The 14,476-nt window shown below is 45.4% G+C and overlaps 1 protein-coding gene across 4 annotated transcripts in view; it reads right to left on the bottom strand.

Annotated features, from left to right (window-relative positions):
- The window catches only part of SBF2 (SET binding factor 2), a 1,701,375-nt gene that overhangs the window by 340,641 nt on the left and 1,346,258 nt on the right, over positions 1-14,476 (bottom strand). For 2 of the 4 annotated variants that reach the window (XM_069223624.1, XM_069223625.1), the window contains exon 29: positions 9,476-9,571. The exons of the other annotated variants lie outside the window; for them this stretch is intronic. In XM_069223624.1, coding sequence (XP_069079725.1) covers positions 9,476-9,571 — 96 coding nt within the window. The remainder of the gene's footprint in view (positions 1-9,475; positions 9,572-14,476) is intronic. 4 annotated transcript variants of the gene reach the window in all.

The following is a 14,476-nucleotide window of genomic DNA, read 5'->3' as shown; positions in this document are numbered from 1 at the left end:
TAGGCTTCCGACCCATCTCTCGTCGACGACGTCTTTATCGACGATGCCTTCCTGTATATTTTTGCCGTGATGATCATCGCTGATGAAAGTGGTGATGATGTAATAATCATCGGGGAGACCGCCATGGTAAACGTTGAAGTCATAGTCGTCGAGGTGCCGTCGACACAATCGTCGTCGACTGGCCTTTTCTGGCCGAATCTGAGGAGAATCTTCCTGGCTCTTTCCCTGGTGATAGAGACAGAGAGGCAATTTTTGGATGTGCCTTTTTTCCCCAAAGGTGTGGTAGGCTCTGAGTGAATCTTTTTTGAGGGTTTTAAGTGGGTCTCTGACCCTGAGGCAGCACTCTCCTGGTGTTTTTGCTTCTCCAAAGAAAGGTATTTAGATTTCTTAGCAACCTTTCTTGGAGGCTCGGTAGGCAGTCTTTTCTCACCTCTAGGCATTTTTTGGGAGTGAGTAGTGTGTGATGAGGCTTCACTCATCAGAAGAAGGATTCTCCATGGCATTCTGCTTTTGAGGCCACAACAAGAGTCTACCATCTCGGTCTTTCAGGGTTTTATGATTGAAGGTGCAACAAATCTTACAGTCCCTCACCTTATGGTCTGGATGCACACAGCAGATGCATTTCTTGGTGGGGTCATCAATATGAAGCCTTTTCCTCCAACAACTGCCACAGTCTCTGAAAAGTCCTTTTTATTCTGCTGGGACATTCTGTTCACTGGAAAGCTGGGTTCTCTGAGAGAAAATATTCCTGTCAGAAGAATAAACTGAGCAGAGCTCAGGGAGATTCCCTTTTAAACGACATGTTGTAGAAAATGTGAGGGAAACAGCCTCTGTTGGGAGAGGGTGCTGACGCCTGATTATCTGTAGCTCAAGTTTGGTTCTTTTTTATAACAGAAGATGAATAGGCTATAACATTGCCTATTTGGGCCATTATGGCCTAGTGTGTTACAGTTACTGCTATATATATATTTGAAGTTACCGTGAGGCTCCCACCACGACGACGGGGATGATTCAAATATGTGAATCTATGAAAGATCCAATACTGGAGCAAAGGGTTTTGTTTTGAAAAATGACCTTCAAGCGGACAGGAAAGAGCAACATATATTGTTGCTGCATTGCCTCCAGTTGTTGGGTGGCCACCAAGAAGGTATGTCACTGTTGTTGAACTTTCAGCATATAGCCCAAAAAGATCATGACTCAAGTAGAATTACAGAGTAAGGCCTCATATTTTCAGGAGGCCTTAAGGATTGCTTCCTGATCTGCAAAGTTGAATATGCAAGCAATAATAGGGGGTTTCAGGGCCAAGGACATGTGTGCCGACTCTATCCTAAAGGGGACCGAGATCTACCCTTTAGGGACCCAGGTCTTCAGCCAGATCATAACAAACTGAGCTGGGGACGCTTCCTCCGGCACACCCACAATCCTGACATTGTTTCGGTGAGAGTGTCCTGCTGCATCTTTCCCTCTTGTCTCCAATTGATGCTCAGTCTTTTGAAGCCAGATATCATATTTTGCAAAGTTTGGAGAGATTCCCCAGTCTCAGATATGCGTCCTTCGGCTTACGTGATCCCTGCCCAAGGTCTTGGTGCAATAATGAAACATCCACTTTTGGTTCACCGATTTTTCCCTTCAGGGAAGTTCAGAAATCCTGGATGGGTTGCAGAATAGAGACAGTTTGATCACTGAGTTCTGGGGGAGGTTCATTGTTCGGGGCAGTGATGGGTCTGGTAAACTTGTTGATGCGCCCCTGCAAGGCCTGGGCCCACGCTATTTGTCTTTTCCTATGCCAACGTAGGGGCAATCCCCTCAAACTCCAGTTGTCCCCAAGTATTAGTGGCCTTCAGTAAACGATAAAGGTATACAAAAAAGTGATGGATGGAATGCTTGAATTAATCTCAGCCGCTGGTAATCACTTGGGCCGAACCTCTGTCCATTGTTATTGTGCACATCATGCCACCTCAGTTTGGACCCAGCCATATGCAAATCATTCTTCATCCTGCTGAAATGGGCACAGTCCAGCCAGAATTGCCAGGCCAGGTCCTCCCTAAAACGGAACACAGCAACCCAAGATCGATTTTGCCCTAGTTCGGACTCACCATTCAGATGCAGCTTGTTTTACAGTGACACAGTGTGCATGGGACCCACATCTGGGCATACCTGTCCCACTAAAGTATGAAAAAGTGATGGATGGAATTCTTGAACGAATCTCAACTACTGATAATTATCCAGGCCACATTCCAGTCAATCATTTTGCAGACAATGCCACCTCAGTTTGAACCCATAGGCAAATAAGTCCTGATCCTGCTCCAAAGCGGACAGTCAAGCTTGAACTACCAGGCCGGGCCTTCTCTGAAATGGAAAACAAGCAACCCAGGACCAATTATAGAATGGTTTCAGTGACAGTGTGCATGGTTTATGCAGTGTGCATGCAGAGTACACAGATATACAAGTCAGTCACCACCAACCCCAGCAATAAGCATGATTCCGAAAGGTCCCAGCCAGCCCCATCAGCAACGGAACACCAGAGGGAAACACTACCCGGGAGGAAACCACCAAAGCTCCCATCTCTCAGCCCCTAGGTTGCCCCTGGGGCCACACCCGACCCTGGCAAAATCAGCTGTGGCTGTCTAACTCTCTCCACAGTAGGACAGCAGTTAGACAGCGGCGGAGATACAGCCCCCTAAAGCAGGTCCACCAAGGCAGGCCCAGAAGGCAAACAAATTCCTGGCTGCAGATCGCAGTGGCGGGAAGGTCCCAGTGGTCCACTTCCACGCTAGCCCGCCTCAGAAAAACCAATGTGCTTCTCACACTGACCAAAGTCCCAGCAGGGCACCCTATTCTGGTCCCTCGCAGTCAGGCAAGGCAAGAGGGGTGGCCCTCCAACAGTTTCTTTTTTACAATCCCAGCAGGCAAGCACATTTCAAGCTGCAAAACTGTAGCTGGTTCCCATGTTGGCCTTATCTCAGCTGGCCCATGCATTCTCTCTGATCACTGGGTTTAGGCCGCACCACTGGCTGGGCTCCTCTGCAGCCAGTTTCAAGGACTAAACCGAGATGGAGGGGAGAGAGAGGCAGTTTGCCTCCTCCCATGCTCTGTGTCATCTGTGGGCGCTGCACAACTCCCCTGCCTGTTCAGGCCTCCAACCTAGCACATTGCTGATGCTTCACATATGGTAAGCTAACCTGAATGTCCTCTGGCGTTCTAGGGAAAACTGGTGACCCGCAGCAACACACACACCAGTCAGGGCCCCTCTTGTAACATTAATAAGGATCGATTAGTGGCAGAGTGGCAGAAGAGCTTAGTGGAGAGTGGGCACTATGTTCAATGTTGTTGCCACAACCCCAATTTCTTGTCTTTGAATAGAAACCAAAGCAGTACCTCCCAAAAGGTTGAACATCTGAGGAGTCAAAAAAATTCACACCAGGAAATCTTGGAGGACCGAGGGGCATAAAGGCCTATCCCTGCAGACCTGAGTGCCTGTGTACATCAATGTAGCAGCCTGGCAAATGATTGGCAACCAAACAACTCAGGCCAAGGCCGTAGTGGAAAGCCTGGTAGAGTGAGCCCAAAGGCCCACAGGAGACTCCTTCTTGGCCACGGCATACCACATTTTTATACAAAGGCTGATACACCTGGATAAGGTCCTTCAATTCTAGAGCGCCAAAGGGTCGACAATGAGTGGTAGCAAAAAGATCTATCCAAGGCACGTCCCACTGGGCAAATAGCCACTGAACTACTTTTATGCTATGTGAAGATGCTATTCATGGTCAGCTGAACTACATCTGCTAAGCTCATCCATCCTGGTATTCAGGGACTCTGCCAGATTGTTGACAGTCAAGGAGATTCCTGCAAGACCAAGAAAGTTCCACAATCTCAGCCCCTCCTGGTTCAGCACAAGTGACCCCCACACAGCCCTGTTTGTTGCAGTATCATATGGCTATCATGTTGTCATTCAGAACTTGCACAGGGTGGCTGTTATTGAAAGCAGAAAGGCCTTCAGTGCCAGCCTGACAGCATGTAGCTCCAGACGATTGATGTGATGCCTCTGTTTCAGTAGAGACCAGAAGGCTTTGATCTCAAACTTGTACCGGGTGCACTCTAAAGCCGATGTATCTGTCACCTCCATGAGCTCTGGATGGGGATGGGAGAAGGACCCAGCAAGTCACGCTGATATCCCTCATTCACCATTGAAGGTTGTGGGCTGCCTCATCCGACATTAAGATGTTGTCCAATAGGCACCCCAGCGCTTAGCCCATTCAAAGAAGAGGTTTGTTGCATTGCAGGGCCCCCATGTGTCAATGAGCATGAGGCACAAGCAGGCTATATAAGGCCACAGGAACAAGAAGCCTCAGAACTGGCCGGGACAGAGCATAGGATCAAGCATGAAATATCAGGATCATATTGTGCATGGCCCAGACTTGCTGTGTGTGTGTGGGGGGGGGGTTAAGCTTTAAATGCACTGTGTGAAGAATGGGCCCCTATAAAGGAAATCCTCTGCATTAGCCTACTATGGGATTCAAGCTTGTTGCTGGAGAAGCCCATGGAAGATAGCAGTGATATGGTCATTTAGACATGGCCTGCACTGCAACTGACTGCCAGTAGTCAAGGAAGACTTGTATCTCTGATCTGGTAAAAATGGGCCGCGTCTATCAACATCACCCTTCATAAATACATTAGTGGGGGGGGGGTGTTGGTCACTGAGGTGATGCTGAAGAACAGGAAGGGGAGGAAGCACCCGTGGCACTGCAAGACAGGTACATGAAAGCATGCATTCTGAGAGTCCAAGGGCACAATGCCCGATAAGAAATTTGCATTTTGTCAGACACAAGTGATGCTATGTTAAAGTCCTTTTTTCCTGCCTATCTGATTTAGTGTCAACGCTCTTGAGCTTTGTGAAAAAAATCAACAAGGGAACACTCTACAGTACAAATCACAAAGATGGCAACCACTGACAAAGTAAAGAATACCTACCATCAATAATCCTCACATGCATAGTCCAGAATCACACTGTAGTGATAAAGGAAGCATTGGTTATAGCTAATACATTCCATAGAGCGTAGAGCACCTTCTCCCGGGTTTCAACAGGGATGGCAAAAAGAAGGCAATAAAACTTAGGTAAGAAAGAAAAGCCAAAAAGAGGCTGATACACAAGTAAGGAGGGGCAGAGTACTGCCGCCATAAGCAATCGTTTTTACCAGTGTACACACTTATTTATTTCAGGAACATCAGCAGACATGAGAAAAACATGCTGTCTCTAGAGCTGGGCCCCAAGGCCTGTCTGACGTAAGAATTGTGATAGATAAGGGACTTATGGCGAGTCTGCAGAAAAATCTATCCCAATCATACACCTGTTAAGTGCTCATGCGAGAAATAATAATCTGGAACACCAGAATGGGTTTTGTATTTTATTTCTAACAGGCACCTGGCAATTGGTAACTAACCATGTAGAACAATGGCCTGGTGGAGGTCCAACGTTTTCAATGTCATTTTCTAAAAAATATATTTTGCTGTGTTTAAGAAAAAATACATACTATATTACAACAGAATTGAGAAGGAGCACATACGTGTTACAGTCCATGGGGCTAACTGGAAGTGAGAGTTACATCAAAGAACAAGCAAGCGCAGGACAAATCAAACACATAAATAAGAAACTCCTCAGTGGGAAAAATAGATCGGAAACACATTTGTAGGACCAACCAAATATCACTATATAAAACAAAAATCTTCTCTTACAGTGATCAGGAGAAAGACATGAGACTTGGACTCAAAGGGTGCACAAACAAAACCAGCTTTGTGGAGCAGTTTTAATATGCAGAAAATGACAGCAGAGTGAAACAAGCATTAGCAAAGCAATAGGTATTGCATATATAGAACAAGCTAATTGTCATCTTTTGACAACCGCGCCGTAGAACAAAAACAAAAGAAAACATGAGTAGAAACTGAGAAAAGACGACTTGGTAAAATAAAATAAAGTTAGTTTAAAAAATAAAACTTTGCATTTTTGTTTGTCCTGGTAGGCACATTTTTGCCAGTTACAAGCCTTCTGTTTGAGGGCACTAGAAGTTAAAAAGAACAAAATGTTGAAGCAACTAGTGCTTGAGCCGTGCTCCACACAGAGAAATGGAAATGATGCCAGGCGTGCGTTGGCGAATTACGAGGCTGTAAAGAAGAGCGCCATTCAAACCAACAAACGCTGAGTAACAGGTGGGCTCCAAAAGAGTCTCCCAAGCGAGACGCATGCGCTAGTGCATGCACTCGCGGGCCCGACCCTAAAAACTACTGACCTACGTGACATTTCATGCCAAAAGAGCCCTTTTTGTTTTAAAAGACTACACATACAAATTTGTTGTATCCAATTGTCCAAATATTAGACAATTCCACACACAACCACCCTCAGTAGATTTGGGTATTGTACACTGACTGTGACCCCCCCGCCCCCATGTGCAAAGAAATTCCTTCTGAGAACGCTGCAGGTCTCTTCTCCTGCCAGCAGTGACTGGCCTAATATTGGGGAAATAACAGTAGTGGCAATCCTCCCAGCAAAAACCTGCCCTCAGGATCATCTCATGCTGAGACAACTCATTTAGTCAGTCCCTGTTTTTAAACACCACTTCTGCCTTTTGTGGGCAGGTGTGCCACTTTCTTCAAAGATAAGATTGAGGGGTGGAGCTGTGACTTGATTTTGAAAACAGTCTCAACAGAAGCTTGTAGGTCCATCTCTTCATCCTGATCCCGCCAACCGAGCAGCTGGACACTGGTCAACATCCTAGCATTCTACAACTTCTCCAAACAGTCCAAAACATCAGCAAATGAAGTTACTGCACAGCACTGTAAATTGGCAAACAAACTGTTGGTCTCTTGTTGCTTGGTCACTAAGGCTTCCAGTGTTCCAGTTCTCTTCTCCACTGCTGACAAGGATGCCTCAACCACCACCACCCTTATAGATAAGGCTTCCAGTCTGCCCTCAGCAGCCATCATTGTTGCGTTAATGCTATAAACCTCTGTGTGAAAACTGCCCAGTAAAGCCATTACAGCCTACTCCCCTCTAATGAGACAGAATGAGACATTTCCATTTGCACTCTCCACCCCATGTACCTCATTTAGTGGTCACCAGAGTGGTCACCAGCGGTCACAGCTACGACCCCTGGCTTGCCCCTTATGATCAATGGCACTGCATCTGCGACCACTGCCCTTAGAGATAGCAAAATCAGTCCTTATGGACACTGGTTGGGGCTCGAATCTCCTTGTTTTTGTCAATTTTTTAATGACACTAATGGGGAATACTAACATATTATGCAGCGTTAGTGTAATAAAAATGGAGTATAATTACCTAGAACACGACCCTCCCTGTCAGCAGAGGTAAGTAAAAATGCTTTTAGATGGATGCTTACAGGGTAGAGTGCTTATGCGAGAGAGTGTATGTGCGATTTTGTGTGAATGCGTACGCATGTGTATGTGAGTCAACGCTTGCTCCACCCGATGCTCTCTGGTAGCAGGATTTAGACCAAGGAAAAATGAATGTTCCATGGATGCTGGAATTCTCGTTTGCGTCTCCAATGCGATTTTGTTTCATGAAAGGCTGCACCCCCAGCATTCCCACTAATGATTCTTCAAAGAAAAAGAGACAATACAGCATTGTGGACCTCTTCCCAAACAATAACGTGCCACATTTTGGGAGATCTATTGTCCTAAAGTCATCCAAAGTGACACTAAGTGGGAAGTGCGCCCTCAGAAAATGCAGGAGTATATGGACTATATGCTGGCCCACAACCATCTAAATTCTCTGGCTTGCTGAATCAAGAGGTGCATGCCATATCAGCCACTTCAAGCACAGATTTCTCAGAGCAATTGCAATCCTGTCTCCACTCATCCCATCAACAAGCTCATTCTGCCAGGGCTCTTACTACTTTTGCCGGGTGGATATGCATACTACCTTGTAATAGTGGAAGTACAGGTGAAAGGGCTACATCACTTATACATTCTACAAACCCATATACTGTTACAGTCAACTGTTTCACCCAAGAGGGCCACAGCTGTCTCAAACGCCAAACAAATGCTGTGGAATTCACAGAATTCTATTGGATCTGTTGGGGAGGCAGACCACAGCACACAATATAGGCAGAAAGTTCTCCCCCAAAGCTTGCACGATCCCATCACTTCCAATACATTTATCAGTGACGGTGCTGAGGAGCTAGATAAGTAAGTACTCTACTACATAGGAACAGGTTCACCAGTGGTATAAATCACAATGGGATTTAGGGAGTGGGGAGACTGAATAAAAGAGTGATCATAAGATTTATGGATGGTAATCAAAATATGAAGAATTCTGGGCATCAGAAATCATGGATAGATACTTGAAACACCATGTGTGGATAATGTACTGGAGTCAACCAATTCAATAGAATTCTAGGTGTCAATTTATCTGAAAGCGCCAAAAGTAAACCTGGGTGAAAAAAAGCAGAGAAGTCAAACATGCCAGAGTATGCCCTGTTACCACAAGGGGGAATCGCTGCCAAGGGTCTTTTCAGTGTATTCTGTTTAGCTCTAGAATTAACCTTTAGACACAAATTAGTTTTGGCCCAAAAGATAGGTATATGGCCTATGCAAGGCATGTAGCACAAATATTATGCATTATGCATTCATTCACAGTGCCAGCACACCACCTCCTAATACCAGAAGAATTACTAATGGCCTTGCTTGTCTTCAATAGCATTAACACAACTCAGTTTTTAGACAACATAATATGCAACTTGTGCTAAAAAGAATACTCATACAGCTATAGGTATAAATTATAGTTATGAACTTTCAGAAGCCTCAAGTTGTGTCTCAGATGTATGAAAAACTAAGAAACACAAACAAGACATTATGCAGGGATTACACAAGTTATAGCATATTTAATAGCAAGGGTTCTGAAAATATTCTATCATCTGATGCACAATTGAACGGCAACAAACAGCCTATATGAGTGTGAAGAGGAAAGATAGTACAATTAGACAAAGTAGGAAAGGACAGATCAGAAAGGCTCACCAAGAAAAGGTGCAGTTAAAAGGTTGCGGTCTGGGAAACCCTTTACTAGCAACGCAAACACCTATTGGCACCTCAATTATTTCGGCATAAGGTGCTCGGATGGAGAAGAAACAATTCTCCATCCATTTTACAATCTATGTAGGAGCATACATTTTAACAAAGCCAATTAACCAATGCAAACTATAATGTGGAGAATAATATTTGGTGTAACTAGCATTGTTTAATATTTTTATTTGAGGGGTGATGATTCCATTAGCTAGTAAACAGGCTGGCATGATGGTTTACTTAGAAACGGATCCAATACCTAGTCAAGACTTAGTCTGCAGTCTGCTCTCGATATATATAATTGAGGGTACTGTGACCTCTGCCGAGCAGAGAAATGGAAGTCTTTGTTATTTGTAAGGCTACTGTTTTAGAATACTCGAATTCCGAGTTCAATCCTACTAACCTCCACGTGCAAAGCTATTGGACAGACTCACATCCAATTGTCCAGGGGCAACCTGTTTAACCACAGTAGACATTCTTGAGGCCCTCTTTTCACTTCCTGGAGTTAGTGAAAAAAAATAAAAATGAAATGCAATAAACATTTAGACAAACAAGACAAAAAACAAGAATGCATGGAACATAATTTGAGTGACAACTGACAATCTGTATACGTAACGAATTTAGGAATGGTTAGTCTTCAGCATAGTAACTTCAGATCTCAGCAACATCTCAGTTCCCGCTGTGTGGGAATATTAGAACAATGTTGAAAGTGCTGGCACTTATGTCAATGCTTTCAAAACTGATGCAAGGATGCCCTTGTACACCTCTCCTATGTGTACTGGATCCCCTTTTGAGTACATCTTTCACACTAATTTCATATAGTGCTAAACTCCTTTTAGTTAATCAGCTGTCAAAAAAGACTACACAAGATCACGTGAAGCTACATTTGAGGAAAGGTACTTCACTGGCAATGGAGCAAAGTCAGCTCTAAAAGTCCCAAAATTACTTCTAGGCTTCCTTCATTCCCAAGGTTTAGTATGTAAAATGATATAATGGACAGAGGTGGCTGTATAGGGAAGGACTGGGGTACTGGTCATGGTAAATCAACTGTGCAGGCAGGGCATTTACTGTGGATGTGTAATCCAGATAGAAGTGTTAGCTTGAGGGACATGGACAACCAAGGTGGTCACACTACTGATTACTGAAAAGAGGACATTTCCTAGGAAAGTCAATATGGCTTCTATCTGTGGTGAAATGGAAATTGCCCTGTAGTGCACTGAGCCTTCTGAGCTAATGCAGCTAATGCAAATACTAAATGAGTAATGGGAATGGGCAATTATGTTCTGAATCAGCGGTGCAGGACATGGTGGCACAGTAGTGATTTTTGGAAAAAGGACATGCGGAATGGTTCAGTTGTCGCTCAATGAGATCGAAGCCTTCAATTTTCAAATGACAGGAGTAGGGTGAAAGTGGTGTTTTATTTAGTCTTAAGGTGAACTTCCTGGGCCACCTGACAACTTGAAAGAGAGATCTACCCTCTCTCTCTGCCAGGCACCTGTTGAGTTTATTAATGGTGGGCTGGCACAAAAGAGTCTGAGGACTACCCTGGTCCCAAAGATTGGATTGAGGCAGCGACTATGGACTATGTTGTTCGGGGGAATCTGTGAACCAGAACCAAAAGCACATGAGATTTGTTAGAGAGTGTAACTGAAGGGATCCAGGGCTGGTATCACAGTAGGTGGAGCATCATGATCTAGTCGTATCTAACTTCGCCATGACTGGTGAAGCCTGTGGTCATTTCATGCATTTACTGTTGCAGTTTCGAAGAGCTGGTGGTACAGGAACAAAGCATTCACTTATTCTCCTCTATCCCGCTATCTTTGTCATAAGTCCAAATACTGGCCACAAAGTGTTTCTTACCACATGCTATGAAACAAAGGACTGAAAATGTGAGCACTTAACACTTTTTCTTGGTTTTTCCAATTAAATTAACACACAGCACATAGTGGATGGATTAAAATGTATGAATGATGGATAAGACAATGAGATAACTAAATAATGAATGGATACATTATGTTTTACGTTTTTAATGTAAATGAAACAGACGTGCGTGGGCTGAGGGTGAACTAAACAATGTTTCAGTAAATAAAGCAAAGTGGTACAAGCAGACAAGCTTTTGAAACAACATGCATCCGCATGGTAGATTGCTGTCTCCAAAGGAACTCGATTTTAGCACATGGCAACTAAAATAATATCTGAATTCACATTCAAATCTTTTCATTTTTACGGACTTATTCAAATCCAAAAGGAATTCATGTTTAAGTATGTTAAGAATCATCACTTTGTTTATTTGATCTGTAAACTGTACAAAATGAGTGCAGGTGTTTCAAGTATACAAATGAAAGAGTTCCTACATGCTTAAGGCTGAAGACAAGGGTATCCATGACATGGCAATCATGTCTACTGTTAAAAGATACTGAGGCTAAATCCAATGCAATATCAATAAGGAAGGAATGCGGCAGGCGAAATTCATTTTTAACTCAACCCATTCAATGGAAAATTGGATTTTAGGTGTGAGAGGCGTGCTGCAACTAAGATCTGAAAATCACCTCCATTTCTGCCACTTTAGAGCAGTTCCAAAAGTATCCGTCCCTGCAATAGATCAAGTAGATATGCAGTAGAAATCCTTTACACATAAACATGCACACACTGAAATCTGAGTATTCACACAGTTAAATCAAAAAATAAATATGATGGACGGAGTGTTAAAAGTTTTTAAACACTCACCCCCAGTCACGGATCAGGGTTTAATCCATTGTTATTTTGCTCACCACACCACCCTAGTTTGGGCCCAGCCATATGCAAATCAGTATTGACCCTTCTCCCAATAGGAACAGTCCAGACCTAACTGCCAAGCCAGGGCCTCGCGGGACCAGAAACAGGGATCCTGGGACCGGTTTCGGGGTATTACCCCTCATCCGCCAGGCTAGCTTGAATCCAGTGGTGGGGCAAGCAAGGGATCCACGTGTGGGCATACCCAAGCCACTTAGGGCGCACATAGCAACATCACAAAATAAAATGATTGACTGGATTCAAGCTAACCTGGCTGATGAGGGTGATACCCCGAAACCGGTCCCAGGATGCTTGTTTCCAGTCCAGGGAGGACCAGGCCTAGCAGTTCGGCTGGACTGTTCCCATGGGGAACAGGGTCAAGACTGATGTGCATATAGCTGGGTCCAAATTCGGGTGGAATGGTGAGCAAAGGAACAATGGATTTAACTCAGATCTGGGACTGGGGGTGAGTGTCTGAAAAAGTTTCAGCACTCCATCCATCATCTTGTTGTGTTGCTTTGTTCGCTGTAAGTGGCCAGGGTATGCCCAGATGTGGGTCCCTTGCTCACTGTGCCACTGGATTCAAACTAGCCTAGCTGATGAGGGGTGATGCCACAAAACCAGACCCAGAATGCCTATTTCCTGTCCATGGAGGACCTGGCCTGGAAGTTTGGGCTAGACTGTTTCCAGGGGGAACAGGGTCAAGACTGATTTACATATGGCTAGATCCAAACTGCGGTGGCATGGTGAGATAAAGAACAATGGATTTAACTTTAACCCAGATCTGTGACTGAGGGTGAGTGTCTAAAAAGTTTCAGCACTCGGTCCATTATCTTGTAGTGTTGCTATGTTTGCCCGAAGTGGCGGGGGAATGCCCAGTCGTAGGCCCCTTGCTCACTGTGCAACTGGATTCAAGCTAGCCTGGCTGATGAGGGGTGATACCCCGAAACCGGTCCCAGGATGCTTGTTTCTGGTCCATGGAGAACCTGGCCTGGCAGTCCAGGATGGACTGTTCCCATGGGCAACAGGGTCAAGACTGATTTGCATGTGGCTGGGTCCAAATTGGGATGGCATGGTAAGCAAAAGAACGATGGATTTAACCCAGATCTGTGACTGGAGGTGAGTGTCTGAAAATGTTCCACACGCTGTCCATCATCTTGTTGTGTTGCTATACTCATACATTTAAATCTGTTGGTTATACATGACAGTGCCTTGATCAGCTCATCCTCTCCCTCACGAAGGACCCCGCAACTGCTAAGACCAACCTTCACAGCGTACTTCAGGCCATCGCCAACTGGATGGAAACAAGCCACCTCAAGCTGAACTCGGAGAAGACCGCGATCATCATCTTCGGCCCCAACAGATCAGCTTGGAACGACTCCTGGTGGCCTGCCACTCTGGGGTCGGCCCCAACGCCCACCACCCACGCATGCAACCTCGGCTTCATACTGGACTCTTCGCTCTCTATGACTCAGTGTAAGGAAATGCTTCCTTGGCATGGTTACCCCCTAACTTTTTGCCTTTGCTGATGCTAAGTTTTGATTGAAAGTGTGCTGGGACCCTGCTAACCAGGCCCCAGCACCAGTGTTCTATCCCTAAACTGTACCTTTGCTTCCACAATTGGCACAGCCCTGGCACTCAGATTAGTCCCTTGTAACTGGTACCCCTGGTACCAAGGGCCCTGATGCCAGGGAAGGTCTCTAAGGGTGGCAGTATGTCTTATGCCACCCTGGGGACCTCTCACTCAGCACATGCACACTGCCTCACAGTTGTGTGTGCTGGTGGAGAGAAAATGACTAAGTCGACATGGCACTCCCCTCAGAGTGCCATGCCAAACTCACACTGTCTGTGGCATAGATAAGTCACCCCTCTAGCACTATACCACAGGTGCGGGCATATGTGCATGAGCACTATGCCCCTACAGTGTCTAAGCAAAACCTTAGACATTGCAAGTACAGGGTAGCAATAAGAGTATATGGTCTGGGAGTTTGTCAAACACGAACTCCACAGTTCCATAATGGCTACACTGAAATCTGGTAAGTTTGGTTTCAAACTTCTCAGCACAATAAATGCACACTGATGCCAGTGTGCAATTTATTGTAACATACACCCACAGGGCATCTTAGAGATGCCAGCTGAATACCAATCCGACTTCTAGTGTAGGCTGACCAGTTTCTGCCAACCTGCCACACACCAGACATGTTGCTGGCCACATGGAGAGAGTGCCTTTGTCACTCTGTGGCCAGGAACAAAGCCTGTACTGGGTAGAGGTACTTCTCACCTCCCCCTGCAGGAACTGTAACACCTGACGGTGAGCCTCAAACGCTCACCCCCTTTGTTACAGCGCCCCAGGGCATCCCAGCTAGTGGAGATGCCCGCCCCTCTGGCCACTGACCCCACTTTTGGCGGCAAGGCTGGAGGAGATAATGAGAAAATCAAGGAGGAGTCACCCACCAGTCAGGACAGCCCATATGGTATCCTGAGCTGAGGTGACCCCTACCTTTAGAAATCCTCCATCTTGAGTTTGGAGGATTCCTCCAATAGGATTAGGGATGTGCCCCCCTCCCCAAAAGGAGGAGGCACAAAGAGGGTGTAGCCACCCCCAAGGACAGCAGCCATTGACTACTGCCCT

This window comes from Pleurodeles waltl, chromosome 3_1, assembly GCF_031143425.1.
Source record: "Pleurodeles waltl isolate 20211129_DDA chromosome 3_1, aPleWal1.hap1.20221129, whole genome shotgun sequence".
Taxonomy (NCBI): Eukaryota; Metazoa; Chordata; class Amphibia; order Caudata; family Salamandridae; genus Pleurodeles; species Pleurodeles waltl.
The sequence above is the reverse complement of the archived record's forward strand: the minus strand, read 5'-3'. Positions and strand labels throughout refer to the sequence as shown.